An 18,953-nucleotide genomic window follows, 5' to 3' on the forward strand; every position below is an offset into this window, starting at 1 on the left:
AAACGTCAAGTGTGTGTGTATATATATATATATATACACACTGAAAACAAAAGCCCACTCACTGATAAGTAGCCGGGTCGTAACCCCCACGCCTAGCCTGGCTATGCTTGTCCTCCGGATAAGTCTCGCCTATATGAGAAATATCTATAAAAACGTTATTTAAAAGCACATATACCAAACTATGTAATAACTTCTCATACAATGCTCAATTTGGGTATATGAATATACCAACGTGATCTACACAACCTCAGGAAAATCCCCATATTTTTAGAATATTTTTCCGACCACCCATGCACAGCCACGCGCCGGCCAAGGCACGGCCAAACGCACCGGCCACGCGCAGCCACATGCCAGGCACACTGACGGTACAGTTAACGTCGTTAGGGGAATATTTCGTTAAAACTAACCTGACGGCGTCAAAATATTCCGTCAACTTTGACGGAATATTCTCTCGTCTTCTCCGATTAGCTTCGCCGGTCGCCGCTGCCAACACCGTCCGTCGAAAACTGGAAAAAAATATGTAAAACCTCATATCTTTCTCATTTTTGCACCAAATTCCACAAAACTTGTTCCAAAATGAAGCTTATAACATGAGGAACAAAACCTTACCTTCCAAAAGTCCTAAAATCGATGGAAACTCGCCGGAAAATCCCTTTATAATCTGGTTAAACCTGCAACTCGTCGATCTCCACTTCCCGACGTCCAAATTCTTCCAACGAATCACTCCGAGCTTCGTAAAAACCTTCTAAAGCTCCCTGTGAACTTAAAATCCTTTAAAAACTCCGCTTTTACGATTGCATGAACAGTGCATGAATCTGGGGTTTCGGGTTTTCGAAGGTCTCCGGTCCTAAAAATGGTACCAATCGGCTCGTAAGGTCACAAGGAACAAGATGGTGACCTTAAATCCCTCAATCTGTGAAGATTTGGCTTGGTTTAGGTGTTGTCCGTTCGGTTTGTACGGAAAATGGGAAAGATCCGTGAGGGAGGAGAGAGAGAGAGAGCACGGGAGTGGATGATGTGGGTGTGTGTGTGTGGTCCAAATGCAACCAATCAAAACAAACAATTGTCTAACTTCCCATTAGGTCCAAAAACTTAGGAAAAATGAGGATTGGTTCCAAAAATCCAACTTAATTCACACAACACCACCAACGATCAAGGGTACTTTAGTAATTTCATACCGTCGATAAATTTATTTTGGGACGAGATGTGACACGAGGAGTGTTGCTGTAAAAAATCATTAAAATCGAAGTTAAAATAATTGTTGAATTGTGATTTTTCGTTAAATTTGCCTAAATTTTGAAGTGGGAAAAGTAATTTGTGCTAAATTTTTATTTATGTTTTTCAAGTATTGATTAGACAATATTTAGTTTGTGTGATGACATTTTCATTGTACAATTCTCTTTTTGTTTCTTTATCGCATATTTTACATGGGTTATTATCTATTAAACCAAAAGTGTAAAAATTATCTATTAAACCAAACAATTATTTATTTAATTTTTAAAAACGTATTCTATTTAAATACATATTATTTATTTATTTATTAAACCAAACAATTATTATTTTATTTTTTAAAATCGTAACAAAATTTTGAGGGGGAAATTTTCGGAGGGAATTTTGGGGGAATTTTTCCCTCCATTTTGTTTCTGTCGGTTATAACCGACAGTAATGAAACTTTTCTGTCCGTTTTTATTTAAAAAAAAATGTTTTTGTCGGTTTTAACCGACAGTAATGACAATATTCCAAAATAAAACCCCTCCATCTCTTTCCTTGCGCCGGTGTTTCTCCCTTCCCTATTTTCTCTTCTCCTCAGTTCCTTCTCCTTCTTGCTTCAATCACCATGGATGAACAAGGCAGAAGCTATGCAAGCCCTTGAGCACAGAGACAAGCAAAGCACTATAAGTCCTTCCACATGCTTCCACCTATGATTTAATTCATGTTTTGCATGTTGGTAATGTTATTCTTCCCCCCCCCCACCCCTCACCCGCACACATACACACACACACGCATTTATAAATTTGTTTGAGTTGGGTTTTCATCCATTGTCCAAATATGAAAGAACAAGTTGAAGAAATGAGAATTCCCCATATGTTCAAATGCCTAATCAGTGTGGACTTGTTCAAAGATCTAGTCACTCTCTGCACATGCCAAACCTACGACAAGTTGAGCATCGAAAAATAGCTTTCCTCAGGTAATCTCTCATGTCCTATCACAATACAGAAGCTTCACGATCCATCCATGGTGCCAAATCATACTCTTCGCCATTTCATCAATCAGTGGCCAGAGATGGTCAACCAATTTGATCATCATTGCTTTGTATTTTCAGGATGAACTGTAGGAAGTGAAGAATATGGTGTACCTTATTAGCTCAATTTGGTTTGCTCATTAGCTGCAGAATCTGGTTCAAGCATGTTGGGTCATTTCGAGCAGAAGAAGACTGCTCAACGAGAAGGAGAAGGAGAAGGGATAATGCTATCATGTCCTTTTTATATTATTTTTTTATTATTAATCTATTTTTTGTAGGCTGTATCCGACAGAGAATGGTCTTATTTATTATTAATATATTCCATGTCGGTTATAACCGACACAAGTTCTGTCGGTTTTTATATTTTATGTCGATTTTATCCGACAGAAAATGGTCTTATTTATTATTAATATATTCCATGTCGATTATAACCGAACAAGTTCTGTCGGTTTGATCCGACAGAAAATGCTATTATTTATTCATTATTAATTTATTCTTTGTCGGTTATATCCGACACAATTTCTGTCGGTTTTAGAGTATTTTCTGTCGGAAAATTCATTTCCTGACGCTAGCAATTCTGTCGCTTATTATATCCGCCACTGCATCAATTTTCTGTCGGATTTTGCTTAAAATCCGACAGTAATATACATTTTTTGTCGGTTTTTGAACCGACAGTTATAGATAATTTTGTAGTAGTGCTAGTAGCTCTCTTAAAAATAACAAGATAGTCTAAATAATTAGTATTTTTAAGCATAATTAACTAAGCATTTGTTTGGATGTGCTTTTTAAATAACTGAAAGTGCTTTTAGAAAAAAAGTGTTTGATTTCTAGAAGCATTTTAAGTGTTTTCTACAAGAAGCACTAGTTATATGCTTTTTCCAAGAAGTACTTTAAGTGTTTTTCCAAGATTTACTAAAATATTTACTAAGGATTGTTTCTAAAAATATTTTCACCAAAAGTACTTTCAGTCATTTTAAAAGCACATCCAAACAAGCTCTAAATCTCTCTCTATTTTACAGCCCACCGCAGCCTTGTTAATGGCTCCACCAGTGTTCCCATTATATGCATGTTTTTCTCCTAACCAATATAATGCGACCTTCGAACTGTTTATATAGGCGAGTTTTAGTGTTTTACCCTCACATTCAACTCAATTAGTCAAAGAGATATGATCAACAATGATGACATCTATAAGGTAGAAATGCTTCTACCATTTCCATTTTCCTTTGATATTTTTCTTTCTTTCTTTCTTTGGATTGCGATTGAAGTCCGGTTGCTTCAGTATTGTTGGTAACCTATTAGAACTAATCAAAGTCGAGTTATGTGGTCTCGTTTATCAACAATGATTTGATTTGATATGATCTCATATTTGGCAATGAGATTGTGGGTGCCTCGGTTTAGGTTTGTTACGTTTGCTATTTTTGTGATAGATTTGTATTGTTGGTGCTTGTGTTGGTGTCGATGCTACTTGTGGTAGCCATTTTAGAGATTACTTTTATGGTTGTCTGTGCAAATTATCTTCATATCAATGAATTGGTTGCAAGTGGCCCTCTACCACAGTGGTGGAGAAGAGTGTTGCTCTTGCATCACGGCATGACACTACTACAATATTAGTTTTAGGTGGCGGATGATGGTGGCAGATATTAGAAAAATCTTGTCGGATAAATTATATCCGACACATCATTTAATTAGTGGCAGATATTAGAAAAATCATGTCGGTTGTATCCGACATAAAGTCCTGGCGGATATTTAGTGGCGGATATCAAAAAAATATTGTTGGTTATAACCGACAGTATTTTTGAATTTTAAAAAAAAAATATTTTTGACAGATTCTGGCGGTTTTTAAGTTAATGGTGGCGGTTATAACCAACAGAAATTGACTATTTTATTATTTTACTTTCCGGCGGTTGTTATTTTAGTACTCTGGCGGCTATAACCGACAGAAATGAAAATTTTATTATTTTAAAATGTTATATTGATTAAAAATAAATAAATAAATATATATTTAAAAAAAAATTTCATTCATGACCCTAAAGTCTAATGAACCCAATTCCCACAAGCCATAAATTTTCTGAGAGAATAATAACAACAGACTACAATCTGAAACTCTATCATTTTTATAATAAGGATTATGCTCCCTCACAGGCAAGCAACAAGATACAAAGAAATTCAAACAATTTTTTTCAATGCGTCACAAAGCACATTGTCTGGCACATAAACACACATGAACATTTGGTGTACTCTATCATGTCTGATTTTATTATTTTAAAATGTTATATTGATAAAAAATAAATAAATAAACACATGTTTTAAATTTTTTTTTTCACTCATGGCCCTATCAAATATAACCGACATGAACAAAGCAAAATTTTGGACGGCCGCCAGAATAATCTCTGAATGTTTTCTGCGATTTTTTACACATTCTATCTCAGAGTATATACAAACATATTTGACGGTTGGATCGTTGAAACTAGTTTCGTAGAATGCATATCCTATCAAATTGATAGATTTAACAAACATTTAAGAGTTAATGTTATACTTCCATTAAGTATAAAATAAGATTTATCCACTAGTGTAAATATTTTAAATTGAAGATCGAATTCATTCATTGCATTCTTATAGGATCGAGGAGTGCAGTTGCAAAAAATCATCAAAATCGAAGCTAAAATAATCGTTAAATTGTGATTTTTCGTTTATAACCATCGAAAACTTTTGTTCGGTTACCTAATCTCTGAATGATTGTTTTTTGCGATTTTTTACGTATGCGATCTTGGAGTGTGTAAAAACAAGTTTGACGATTGGATCGTTGAAAAATGTTTCGTAGAATGCGTATCGCATCAAAACGGTAGATTAAACCAACACTTAGAGTTAATGTTATACTTCCTCATCAAGTATAAAATAAGATTTTGTGGTATCCACTAGTGTAAATGTTTTAAATTGAAGATCAAATTTGTTCAATGAATTCTTATAGGGTCGAGGAGTGTAGCTGTAAAACATCATCAAAATCGGAGCTAAAATAACCGTTAAATTGTGATTTTTTGTTTATAACCGTCAAAATTTTTTGTTTTGTTACCTAATATCTGAATGTTTGTTTTTTGTGATTTTTTACGTATGTGATCTCGGAGTGTGTACAAACAAGTTTGACGGTTAGATCATTGAAAAAAGTTTTGTAGAATGTGTATCGCATCAAAACGGTAGATTAAATAAACACTTAAGAGTTAATGTTATACTTCCATTAAGTATAAAATAAGATTTTGTGGTATCCACTAGTGTAAATATTTTAAATTGAAGATCAAATTTATTCATTGCATTCTTATAGGGTCGAGGAGTGTAGTTGTAAAAAATCATTAAAATCGGAGCTAAAATAACCGTTAAATTGTGATTTTTCGTTTATAACCATCGAAAATTTTTGTTCCGTTACGTAATCTCTGAATTTTTGTTTTTTACGATTTTTTACATATGCAATCTTGAAGTGTGTACAAATAAGTTTGACGGTTGGATCGTTGAAAAACATTTCGTAGAATGCGTATCGCGTCTAAACGGTAGATTAAACAAATACTTAGAGTTAATATTATACTTCCATTAAGTATAAAATAAGATTTTGTGGTATTCACTAGTGTAAATATTTTAAATTAAAGATCGAATTCGTTCATTGCATTCTTATAGGATCGAGGAGTGTAGCTGTAAAACCAGAGCTAAAATAACCGTTAAATTGTGATTTTTTGTTTATAACCGTCGAAAACTTTTGTTCCGTTACCTAATCTCTGAATGTTTTTTTTTTTTTTTTTGCGATTTTTTACATATGCGATCTTAAACTATCTACAAACAAGTTTGACGGTTAGATCATGGAAACTAGTTTCGTAAAATGCATATCTCCGTTAAATTTGCCTAAATTTTGAAGTGGGAAAAGTAATTTGTGCTAAATTTTTATTTATGTTTTTCAAGTATTGATTAGACAATATTTAGTAGTTTGTGTAATGACATTTTCATTGTACAATTCTCTTTTTGTTTCTTTATCGTATATTTTACATGGGTTATTATCTATTTAACCAAAATTGTAAAAATTATCTATTAAACCAAACAATTATTTATTTAATTTTTAAAAACGTATTCTATTTAAATACATATTATTTATTTATTTATTTATTAAACCAAACAATTATTATTTTATTTTTTTAAATCGTAGCAAATTTTTTTTGGGGGTTGGGGGGGGGAATATAAAAATTTCGGATGGAATTTTGGGGGAATTTTTGCCGCCATTTTGTTTCTGTCGGTTATAACCGACAGTAATGAAAATTTTCTGTCGGTTTTTATTTAAAAAAAATATTTATGTCGGTTTTAACCAACAGTAATGAAAATTTTCCAAAATAAAACCCCTTCATCCATAAGCAGCAGTAATGGCTTGGTTGCTCGCCGAGTCGTTCGCGGAGTCGATGCATTTGCCTTCTGGGTATGTGTCTGTGCTGGGCTACTTGGTCAAGCAGTACTTGTTTGAAAGAATGGAGCTTCTTCCCAACACCGCCACGCTCGTCACGTTTTACAGAAGAAGAAAAGAAGAGGGCAAAGAAGAAGAACAACTACTGGAAGAAGTAGAAGAAGAAGATGAAGTTGAGCTTTTGGCGTGGACTGTGGAAGTTTGCTTTAACAAAAAGGATGCCGTTGCCTCTCCTCCTACACCAACTCCTCCCAAGAATTTGCCTTATATTAGTAACATGGCGGTGAAAAATCGCTTCGGAGGTTTGTTTTGCTTCCCCAATTGAAGTTTTACTTTATCAATTGTTGTTTCTTGGGCAAGTTATGTGCTCGGCATAATTGCATTGCATTGTATTCTTGTCGTAATTCGCAGATTGAATGCGTTTGGTTTTCGTAATTGTATTGTTTTTTGAACTGAATGATCACAAAACTACCCACATATAACACCAGATTTGAAAAGAGAAAGCCTTAGTTCACTGTGTCTCAAATGAGACTTGATTTAAGATTATGACTTCGTAAATCTTCAGGAGGGGCATTGGATGGCATCTTTTGAAGGCAAGCGAGGAACTAATCTCGCAGATGAGTTCCTCAAGAGAGGTGTACTTGCATTGCAGGATGATTGATACAGCTCCATTCAACATGTATAAAAAAGCAGGATACGACATTGTAAAGACGGATACCATTTTGGTTTTGTTGCTGTTGCAGAGGCGCAAGCACTTAATGTGCAAGAAACTTCCAGTCTTAACCAACTTTTCAGAATCGGATACGTTCTGTTCACAAGAGGAATTAACACCATGAATGTTTATGTGAAAATCATAATATGTGTCTCTGAGGTACATGCAGTTGCTGCCATAATCTTTTTTGCAAATTTGTATTGATAAATCATTATGCAGTAAATCTCATACTGTTGCCTTCTCTGAGCAGCAGTAACAACGGCTTGGTTCTTTATTGTTATGCAGAAATTAATACATTTGAAAGGGAAAGAAATGATTCAGAAAGTGGTTTATATATTTTTTATTATTAATATATTTTCTGTCGGTTTTATCCGACAGAGAATGCTCTTATTAATCATTATTAATAAATTCTCTGTCGGTTATATCCGACACAATTTCTGTCGGTTTTAGAGTATTTTCTGTCGGAAAATTCATTTCATGACGTTGACAATTATGTCGCTTATTATATCCGCCATTGCATCCATTTTCTGTCGGATTTTGCTTAATATCCGACAGTAATATACGTTTCTTGTCGGTTATCATAGCGACACTAATAAATGGTTTCGTAGTAGTGTGAGTTCGAATCTTGTCGGCTCCCTAAAAATTATCTTCATATCAATGAATTGGTTGCAAGTGGCCTCGTACCACAGTGGTGGAGAAAAGTGTCGCCCTTGCACCACGGCGTGAGTTCGAACTCTATCGGCTCCCTAACCTAACATCTAATCTAACAAATCTGTCGTTTGAAAAAAAAATGGTTACTGGAGAAATCTACCAGTGTAGCAACCCTTGTAATTGTTCTTATTCATTAATGAAATGCTATCGCTTCTTGTAGAAAAGACATGCATACAACTTTTTTTTTTTTTTTTTTTGGGAAAAGACATGCATACAACTTTAGTACAAGTATTTATGGATTAAAATCGATGACTTAATTAAAATGTATGAGTATCTCTTTAATTAAGAAATGGTTGAATTATTGAATAAGTATCAATTAACGTACTAATTTTTTATTAATACACATTATTTAATTACTAAATTTAATTTAAATTTTTGATCTTCTTAACATTAAAATTAGGGAGTTGTTATTAGCACTCCAAAAATCTCATTTGATACTTCAAACTTTTTATAGTTAGAAAGAAAAATACACTTGTGAGGAGTGTAGAATGAAATTTTTAAAGTGCTAATAACAATTCCCTAAAATTATGCTTTAGTGAGAAAGAATAAATGCATGACCCACTCACATTTCGAAGTGAGAGTGTGACTCACTTACCACCACCCTTGAAAAAGAAAGAATACGATCCACATGCCGACAATTATACAGAATAAAACAAAAGAAGAAAGAAAAAAATAATAATTATGGAGTATATGATCTCAGATAGCACCTTCAAATTTGCACCAATTAGACTTGCTAGCTATTAACCATAGTCATTAGTGATGACATGGTTACTTAGTAATGAAGAATATAGTTAGTTGAAATGTGTTGGTAGGTTGTCATAAGGATAAGATTGGTTAGTATAGTTAGAAGGGTATTATTGTAATTAGGTTATATGGCTATATAAGGGATTGTATAGCTATCATTTCCTTAAGTGCTTTTGTATACATTTTCTCCATTTTAATCAATACAATCTTTCTTGTTTTTCTCTCTATCATCTTCATCTTCCTTTGTAGCAATTCTTCATCTTTTACAATGTAGTTAATATGGTATCAGAGCCACCAGGCTCACGCCTTTGATTCTGGTGGTTCCATTTTTAATTAGATTTCGTCATTTTCATCGTTTTTATTTTCATTAGGTTTTCTCTTCAAATTTTCTTGAAATTTCCGTCAAGTTCTTCGGTGCTTCCGCTAATCGACGAGAAGGTGTGAATCAACGAGATCACTGGGTGAATCAACGAGATCACTCGCTCCCTGCTCCAATCGCTCCCTGCTCCAAACCGATGATCAATTCAAGCTCGTCCGCACAATTTTCAAACACCGTAGCCTCAACGCCATGGTCAGCTTCTGTGGGCTTCAAATTCTCGACATTTGACGAATCTGACGAACTGGGTTTTACCAAAACCTGCAAATCGCTCAAACCCAGATCACAATTCAGAGCGATCATATCGTCAACCCGGTCATCGACCCGATTCTCTTTCTTCTTGCTGTTGTTCTTTTGCTTTTTCAACGGTTTCTTTAAGTGATCCCGGTTCTTGCCGTTGTTGTGTTCTTAGACGGCGAAGCGAGCGCGGTCTTCAACTTGAGCGTTATTCTGGGTGCTGCGGGATTCTTGGATTCCACCGAGTGTGGTCATTAGAAGTCGCCATTGAAGACAACAAAGCTGAAATCTTGAAGAATGGAAGTGGGTTGTTTGGATTTCTGGGAAACAGGGTTTCTGCAGGCTCTGTTCAATTTGTACAGCGAGCTTCTGAGATGGGTTTTGGTCCTGCACGCCGCAGAGAGAGCTGCGAGCAGAGAACCGATCGAAGTGCAGAAATTTCCGGGAAATTTGGGGTTTCTGCGACTGAGAGCAAAGTTTGAGTTCTTTGCACCGTTGATTCAATGCTTCTTCTTCATGTTCTCGTGCTGATGAGAAACGAGTATGCGTGTTGCTGATTGGACAGTGGGATCTTGGCCTTTGTCAGGTTGTTTCTTGTATCTGTCATCTTCTTTATGCATATATGGTGTTTGTGAAAATGTCTGAATGAAACTAAATGCCGCAAGGAGATTGATGATCTGGAAATTTGGTTCTTTCCGCTGTTATCGTCTTTAAGGGTTGTTGCAGAGGTGCAAAATCAGAGTGTTGGATTCTTCTAGGCTTTAATTCGAAGATTATAGTCAATTTTTTGATTTCTGGGTTGCTAAACTCTCAAGATGTTGAAGTGGGATATTTCTGATTGATCTGGGATATATGTGTTGATTTGGGTGTTTGTGTTCATCTGCATATATTGTATTGGATATGGTGATGTGTTGAAATACGAAGTTTTTTAGTCAATAAAATGTCAATCTTTACAAGACAGTGTTATTCTTTCTGCATCAAACATCGTGTGGGAGTTTCTACGATTCTGATGATTTGGTGACGACTTTCGTTGGTTTGGGTGCTGCTTGAAGATTGCGTGTTTGGTGATCTGAAACGGCGCTGTATGGTTGTTTGGAGATTTGGTGGTGCAATTTTGGTAAATCAGGTGAATTCGTTTACTGGTTTTGTTTGTTGCTTATTTCTTGAAGCTGTGGTCTTTGATGTACTTTCAAGGTTTAATTGAAGTGAAGCTGTGGTCTTGATGTGTTGATCTCTGCAAGTATTAGTTTTTCTTGTCAATTTAAAGTAGAAAGTGTCATTCTTTCTATGAATCTTGGAGTTTCATTCTCCTAAGTTGCAGTATGATTTGGAGTTTCATTCTCCTCAGTTGCAGTATGATTTGTGTTCATGGAGTGTCAGTCTCCTAAGTTGCAGTATGATTTGTGTTCATGGAGTGTCAGTCTCCTTATTTGGTATTTTTAGTAGAAGTGTGAGATTTGTGTTGTGCTTTGGAGTGTCATTCTCCTTGGCTGATTTGGTTTCTTGGAGTGTCATTCTCCTTGGTAGATTTAGTTTCTTGGAGTGTCATTCTCCGTGGTAGTTTAGTTTCTTGGGAGTGTCATTCTCCTTGGTAGATTTAGTTTCTTGGCAGTGTCAACTATGGCTTCTCAGTTCACAGTCGAAAATTTGTTGGGTATGTTCAGACCAAGACCACGAAGCACAGCTCTTTCTCCCGCAACCATCATGTACTTTGGAACATCCTGTGCCATCACAGAACCACCACCAATAAATATGAACGACAACAGCCCCTGCAGTCATTTTTGTCTTGCAGTTCCAGATCAGTTTCAGTGTTCTAGCTCGTTCAACCTTCACTTGGCTACACCAAGTTCAGTTTGAGGGGGGAGTATTAACCATAGTCATTAGTGATGACATGGTTACTTAGTAATGAAGAATATAGTTAGTTGAAATGTGTTGGTAGGTTGTCATAAGGATAAGATTGGTTAGTATAGTTAGAAGGGTATTATTGTAATTAGGTTATATGGCTATATAAGGGATTGTATAGCTATCATTTCCTTAAGTGCTTTTGTATACATTTTCTCCATTTTAATCAATACAATCTTTCTTGTTTTTCTCTCTATCATCTTCATCTTCCTTTGTAGCAATTCTTCATCTTTTACAATGTAGTTAATACTAGCTAGTTACATAATTACATGTGCATAGAAAATATAATTGATTTGGTTAGGCAAGAGTTGATTGAATTCAGAGGGAAGTGGGCATCAATATGGCTACAAATCTATGGAAGAAAAAAAAAAAACACAATAAACATGAGTCACTTTCTTAAGTCCCGTAACGTTTGCTTGCTAGGACAGAGTATTGTAACTTTTGCTGGCTAGGGTTTCGAGAATCTTGAGGGTACGTACGTAGTGTCCGAAGGTAAACTTACTCTGTATGTCTGTCTGTCTGTCTCTCCCATCCTTTGGATGGTGAGATTTTCTATTATGTATGAAACATGGTACATACGTCATTTGTCATTATATAAATGAATGAATATTTAATCAAAAAAAATAAAATAAAAAAAACCTTTCTTTTATTTATATAATGACATATAATGTATTGTCTCATATTCGGAGCACATTAATAAAATCCCTCATTTGGATGGATTACATTATTCTCGATCCATCTTTTCATGTGAAATCGTTGCTATAAATGTTGCACCACCCAATACATGCCATGCAATGCAAGTGACCTAACAGCTAGCTCTCTCTCCTCTCTCTCTCTGTTAATTTGCAAGTTACAATCCAACCCACCAAAACTATACAAGACAACCCTCACCGACTTTCCTCCTCATTTCCTTCTTACTATTAATATCCCATCCCTTTAATTTCTTTGCCTTAATTATCTCTGCAATTTCTTCATCTTCTTCTTGATCAGCTAGCTTAATTAACTAGTGACGACTGACAACCATGGTTTCTGCAGATGCTATTCGAACTGTGGTCGGTATCATGGGTGAGTTACAGAGATAAAATTGGGTTGTATTACACATGATTGCTATTTTAATGCCTTGAACTCAAATACGTGAGATTCGTATACTTGCTGCTTCTTGTTAGAATGAAGAAATTAACTTTAAAGTTATTTTCTTTCATTTTTCATGTGTACAGTGTATATATAGATTGCTTTATCATCTGAGAACCAAACTTGATGTGAACGCCTTTGCTTATTTTCAGGAAACTTCACCGCACTCACTCTGGCCCTCTCACCAGTGTAAGCATGGTTTTTCTCCGTTTCTTGAATTCTTTAACCCACAATGATTTACATTTTTGGAAAAAAAGAAAAGAAATACTATAAACAATTTTACAGGTATCAAGTTTCTGTTATATCTAGACACATATGTATTATATCTCGGACCTCCACTATTTTATTTCCATATTTTTCCCTATTCGAAGGTGACAACATTTTTGTTTTAAAACGAAACGCAGTAATATTTTCCATTTAACTTGCAGGAAAACCTTTGTTCGAATTTGGAAAAAAGGGTCAGTGGAGCAATACTCACCAGTCCCATACCTTGCAACCCTATTCAACTGCATGGCATGGGTCCTGTACGGATTGCCTATGGTGCACCCGCACAGTATTCTGTTGGTGACCATCAATAGCACTGGAGTTTTCATTGAGCTTTCCTTCATCATCCTCTTCCTCATCTACGCATCTGACAAGAAGCAGAGGCTCAAAGTGCTTCTCGTGCTGCTTTTGGAGCTCGTTTTCATGGTTCTTCTGGCATTTCTTGTTATCAAATTGGCCCAAACATACAGCACGAGGTCATTAATTGTTGGCCTAGTTTGCGTTCTGGGTAACATCGTGATGTATGCCTCACCTCTATCTGTCATGGTAAGTTGGTAACTACCCTCCCAACCATATTTATTTATTTTTCTTTTCATTTAAGATCATGATTATGTCACTTAATACTACGGTCTAGTGATATTTCTATTCACTTATAAGTTATAAGTGAGAAATTTTAGATTCGATTCTTGCTAAAAAAGCGAATATGAACAACATTATTGCTAGCTCATTGTGAGGCTAAGCCCGTTTGTTAAAAAAAAAAACGTCATGATTATTGGCCCGTAGGATACTAATTTACAGTGCCTAGTATTTTATTGATACTTAGTTGAAATTTCAATAAACTAATCAACTAGATATATCAATTGACAATGTTTTAAGACTTACTCCAACCCTTGGAGTACAACTCAAATTTTAGGTTCTAAACCTACCCCAACTTGCTCTAACCCTTGGGCGAAATATGAGTTTTAACCCAAAACTCTTTTTTGGAGCAAATTTAGGCCAGAATTCCCCATGAGTTAGTGGGCTGGGCTACCATATATGTGTATTTTTTTTAATTTTATATTTATAAATTCATTGAATCCAACGGCTAAAATCTAATAGGCTAAATAGTCAAAATGGTCCCTGAGATTTGTATAACTCATCACTTTGGTCCTTGAGATTCCAAATCAATAAAAGTGGTCCCTGAGATTGTCCACCATCCATCATTTTGATCATTCCATTAAAAACTCCGTTAAATGTCCCGGAGCTCTTGGCCGGAAGTTTGGGCAATTTTCAAAGCTTCGTAACTCAATCGTTTCTTAACCAAATTCGACCCATAATATATCAAAATGAATATAGGAAAGTGTAGAATAAGATTATAACTATTTCGAAGCCCAATGGTTGCAGGAGATGGCCGAAAAATAACCTCAAAGTTGACTGGTCCGAGTGAAAACTGGAAAACTCGCCGGAAACTGGGTAAACTTTAAACGCTCATAACTTCTTCAATACTCAACGAAATCAAGTGATTCAAAAACGAAAATCATACTTCTCGACGAGACAAAGAGAATGGTATCTTTTTAGATGGCTATATCACAGCGATTTGGCCGAAAAACGGCTCAAAAGTGGCTAACTCGAGACCAAGATAGCCATTTTCGAGCCTTTTTCCGGACAAACCACGGAGATTTAGCCATCTAAAAAGGTACCATTCTCTTCGTCTCATCGAGAAGTATGATTTTTGTTTTTAAATCACTTGATTTCTTTGAGTATTGAAGAAGTTATGAACGTTTAAAGTTTACCAAGTTTCCGGCGAGTTTTCAAGTTTTCACTTAGACCAGTCAACTTTGAGGCTATTTTCCCGCCATCTCCGGCAACCATTGGGCTTCCAAATAGGTATAATATTATTCTACACTTTCCTGTCTTCATTTTGATATATTATGGGTCGAATTTAGTTAAGAAACGATTGAGTTATAAGTTTTGAAAATTGCCCAAACTTCCGGTCAAGAGCTCCGGAACACTTAACGGAGTTTTTAATGGAATGACCAAAATGATGGATGGTGGACAATCTCAGGGACCACTTTTATTGATTTGGAATCTTAGGGACCAAAGTGATGAGTTATGCAAATCTCAGGGACTATTTTGGCTATTTACCCAAATCAATATGATCAAATTCAATGATAAAAATAGATCTAAGGGTTCAGATTTAAATCCAACAACTAAAATAATTAAAAAAAAAAATTATTTCATGTGTTTCATATTCTTTCATAGTGTTCCATGAGTTTTATGGTGTCGGTTCAGTGATTTTTTTTTAATATTCATCAGAATCTAAATATTTTTAGGTAAAATGTTCATAAAATTAAATTAGGATAGTCTACATAATTTTTCTTTTAAAGTTACTTTAAGAAAAAAAAAATTATCCTAAATTCATTATTTAACAATCTCGGGCTAAAAATTTAACTCATAAAAACTGTTTCTTGATTAAATCCTAAATTTTATGGGTTAAAAGTAGTATCAAATATCAAATGATTTTGGGGTTAAACTAGAATCAGATACCAAACAATTTTTGTTTTTCTCATTTTATTATATAGGCCAGTAGCAATACTAATTTATGGCGCTTGGTATATTTGTAACATCCCACATCACCCAGGGCGTGGTCGAGGCCCAAAGCAGACAATATCGTGCTACGGTGGAGTCGAGCATGGGATGTGGTGGGGGCCCGGGTCGGGATGTGACAATTTGGTATCAGAGCCAATCCCTGGCCGGAAGTGTGCCGACGAGGACGTTGGGCCCCTTAAGGGGGGTGGATTGTAAAATCCCACATCACCCAAGGGAGTGGATCCTCTAAGCCTTATATGTACATTCTCATCTCTACCTAGCGCGAGGCCTTTTGGGAGCACACTAGCTTCGGGTTCCATCGGAACTCCAAAGTTAAGCGAGTTCGCGCAAGAGCAATTCCAGGATGGGTGACCCACTGGGAAGTTCTCGTGTGAGTTCCCAGAAACAAAACCGTGAGGGTGTGGTGGGGGCCCAAAGCGGACAATATCGTGCTATGACGGAGTCGAGCCCGGGATGTGGTGGGGACCCGAATCGGGATGTGACAATATTGTTCATGTATTGTCGGATATCAATAAACTTTTATATCGACAATGTTCTATGTACTGTAAATTAATATATGATACCAAATGATTTTTTTCCCTCATTTTTGTCATATGCTATTCTATGGTGTTTTGGTGCATATATGACAGAAATTGGTGATTACGACAAAAAGTGTGGAATACATGCCCTTTTTACTCTCATTGTTTACCTTTCTCAATAGCGTTGCCTGGTTCACATATGCTCAGCTCCGTTTTGACATCATCTTGACGGTAACGATCTCAAACTCAAACTTTACTTATAGTAAATCCTCCATCTAAGTTAATTAATCATGTCACTTAAACCTAAAATTGAACGCATAAATAATTAAGAAACACATTTAGTGTTTAGGTTAAGTAAGTTAATCATGGCATTATTTTCATTTTCTTACGCTCAAGTTTGAATCCCTATTTCCGTAATAGAATATTATACCAAAAAAGATGAACATGGTTCTCACATGCACATGTTTGTTGATCAAATTAAAATGGGCCGGTGGTCTGTTCATTTTCAGATTCCAAATGGGTTGGGCTTACTTTTAGGATCAGCCCAGCTGCTTCTCTATGCTACATACTACAAGAACACAAAGAGACTGATGGCAGAAGGGAAAGCGGGACAATTGTGTTTGACGGAGGTGGTTTCCGACATAGATGAAACCAAAAAGGCTGGCAGCACTCATCAAAACGGATAAGTTCCCACTCAGAACAACGGGACATGATCAACCCCACCATCGAAGTACGCTGCTTGATAAGTCGAACGAGCAGGGACCCTGTCAAAGATCTACAAGTTTTAGCTTGCTACAGGTTACGAAATATCGTATAAGTAGTTGGATTTCATGATGTATACATACGAGACCAAGAGTCTCATACGCATGTCATACTATGGCATGAGTGAACTTTATACTTATGCCATATGAAGTAGTACCTTTTCATAATTATATGCAACTATTTCAAATAGGGGTGGGCACGGGCCGGGCCGGGCCCATTTTTGAAGGGACCGGACCGAACCCGGAATAAAGTGAGACGGGCCGGGCCGAGCCGGGCATTACAAATTTTAAAATAAGAACCGGACCTTACCCGGCCCGGTTGAAACGGGCCGGTTCGGTCCGGGTCAACGGGTCCTCTGTTTTTTTTTTCCTGTTTAAACAAGCACAGATTGAAATTAAAAAAAAAAAAAGCACAGCTGCAGTACTGCACAGATTGCAATTGCACAAATTTGCAATCTGTGCAAATTACAATTGCACATATTCAATACATCCAAAATAACGTTATAGCGTCCAACATCTAAAGATCGAATCAACATACAAAATATTCAAAACCGAGAGTCCAAGACATCCAAATTCCAAAGTCCAAAAATCAAATAATTCAAAGTCTATTACTCCTTCCAATATGGCATCGAATATACCCCTCTCAGTTTCTGCAATGTAAAGAGCGAGATATATTGATAAGACAACTAAACCTAAGAGAACAGTGAATGTTTAGCAAGAATACACTGAATTCATATTTACCAGCCCAAAATGGAGGTACACCACTGAGTAGAATATACAGAATGACTCCTGCACTCCAAATGTCTATTTCCTTTCCATAACTACGCCGCAAGACTTCAGGGGCAACATAGTAAGCACTGCCGACTATATCACGCGGTACACCTTTCCTGTGATGAGGACAAAGCAGGTGTCATTGTACACTAGAATTTATCCACCAGATTAAAACTTAAGATTATTATATACCTGACTGAAGCAAAGCAATCAAATGAAAACGAAAATTTTCGAAAAGCTTTACAAAGGAATAAAGTAGTTTATAACATCATAATTCGATTAGCTAGACTGCGTAAGGTAGGAAATGGCGCAGGCTGACCACTCTTACTAGTTAAACCTTGACTAAAATCTACAGACAATATCCCAGTAAACTACACAACTTTCCGTTGGGAATGTAACTTCTTGCCATTATAACATCTGCAACTAAACTAGAGGAATAACAATTCACAGAAAACTAATACTAGTAAAATTGGAAATTTTAAAACACATTTGCGTATATCAAACAAATCGAAATGCCATAGTCAAGCTCATAGCTTTCTAGTTCTAAATTCTACAACTTGTATGAACAATGAACATTCCCAGCCCCTGCAGATTCACACTCACTCATTCACATTTGCACAGATTCAAATCCCTTAAAAAATAAAACTGTAATGATCCATTATATGAAAAAAATTACAAAACTCATACATAACGGGATTTGCTCCAGTTAAGAAAGCTTTATTTTCGCACAACTTCATTTGATCAAAAACTGAATCAGAAGCTCAAACAACAGTTCATAAATCCGACTACACTATAATCAAATGCTCACATTCTTTGACACCCAAGAGAAGGGCAGCAAGGAGAAGTTGCTTGGACCGAATGAACATTCTTTGACACCCAAGAGAAGGGCAGCAAGGAGAAGGGCAGAAAAACTCAGCTGCCACACCAAAAACGTCTGCACAATGTGGATACAGAGTAAAAGCTGAGAAAAGGAATTTCCATGAAATCAAAACGCAGGGAGACTACTTAAATCAAAACGATGGCCATAAGTCTGAAAAACGCAGGGAGACTACTTGAATCAAAACTAGAAGAAAAAAAAACCCCCAAATCTGAAAAACGCACGCAGTTCTTGTTCTTGATCCAAATTCCAATTAAATTCAAAATTGTCTACCATCAACAAAAAAAACCCCAAATCTGAAAAAACGCAAGCAGTTCTCTAATCAATCCTATTATTCATGCTACTAATCCTCTGCATCAACAAAAATAAAATTCAGAGAAGTAGACAGTAGACTTACAGTAGCCGGCGAAGTAACGGATGTCGTCGAGGTCGAAGGATGGCTGGATGGGTGGTGGTGGTGTCGTTATGTTGGTCGCGGCGGCTGTGATGGGCGTTCTCCGGGATGTCGTCGGAGTCAAGGGAGTCGATGGAGTGACGGTGGAGAGGTGGGCGTGGGAATGAGAGAGTGAGAGACTGAAACTGATTTGGAAACCTAGGTTACAAATTAATGGTTCAGATTGGATGATAGATTATCATTCAATCTTAACCGTTGATTATAATTGGAAACGGGTCGGTCCGGGGCCCCA

At 36.2% G+C, this 18,953-nt stretch overlaps 2 protein-coding genes and 1 long non-coding RNA gene across 3 annotated transcripts; 2 read left to right on the plus strand and 1 right to left on the minus strand.

The window, feature by feature from the left end:
- The first annotated feature begins 6,649 nt into the window (after positions 1-6,649).
- On the plus strand, positions 6,650-7,383 carry LOC139194159 (GCN5-related N-acetyltransferase 5, chloroplastic-like). The gene is made up of 2 exons (XM_070818556.1): positions 6,650-6,976; positions 7,240-7,383. Exons 1-2 carry the CDS (start codon positions 6,673-6,675, stop codon positions 7,263-7,265), a joined length of 330 nt encoding a protein of 109 aa, XP_070674657.1. The 5' UTR covers positions 6,650-6,672; the 3' UTR covers positions 7,266-7,383.
- A 4,774-nt stretch (positions 7,384-12,157) lies between these two features.
- Positions 12,158-16,790, plus strand: LOC139194378 (bidirectional sugar transporter SWEET4-like). Its single transcript, XM_070818766.1, has 5 exons — positions 12,158-12,421; positions 12,640-12,676; positions 12,916-13,297; positions 15,970-16,089; positions 16,368-16,790. Exons 1-5 carry the CDS (start codon positions 12,379-12,381, stop codon positions 16,542-16,544), a joined length of 759 nt encoding a protein of 252 aa, XP_070674867.1. The 5' UTR covers positions 12,158-12,378; the 3' UTR covers positions 16,545-16,790.
- A 246-nt stretch (positions 16,791-17,036) lies between these two features.
- On the minus strand, positions 17,037-17,502 carry LOC108171086 (uncharacterized). Its single transcript, XR_011579109.1, has 2 exons — positions 17,361-17,502; positions 17,037-17,269 (listed from the first exon to the last, which is right to left on the minus strand). It is a non-coding gene; the product is annotated as an uncharacterized lncRNA (long non-coding RNA).
- Positions 17,503-18,953: the final 1,451 nt, after the last annotated feature.

This window comes from Malus domestica, chromosome 03 (genome assembly GCF_042453785.1).
Source record: "Malus domestica chromosome 03, GDT2T_hap1".
Taxonomy (NCBI): Eukaryota; Viridiplantae; Streptophyta; class Magnoliopsida; order Rosales; family Rosaceae; genus Malus; species Malus domestica.

Coding starts and splice junctions, on each gene's coding strand:
- LOC139194159 (XM_070818556.1), top strand. CDS start 6,673: ATGCATTTGCCTTCTGGGTATGTGTCTGTGCTGGGCTACTTGGTCAAG. Junction 6,977..7,239: donor GGTGAAAAATCGCTTCGGAG/GTTTGTTTTGCT, acceptor GTAAATCTTCAG/GAGGGGCATTGGATGGCATC.
- LOC139194378 (XM_070818766.1), top strand. CDS start 12,379: ATGGTTTCTGCAGATGCTATTCGAACTGTGGTCGGTATCATGG. Junction 12,422..12,639: donor AACTGTGGTCGGTATCATGG/GTGAGTTACAGA, acceptor GCTTATTTTCAG/GAAACTTCACCGCACTCACT. Junction 13,298..15,969: donor CCTCACCTCTATCTGTCATG/GTAAGTTGGTAA, acceptor CATATATGACAG/AAATTGGTGATTACGACAAA.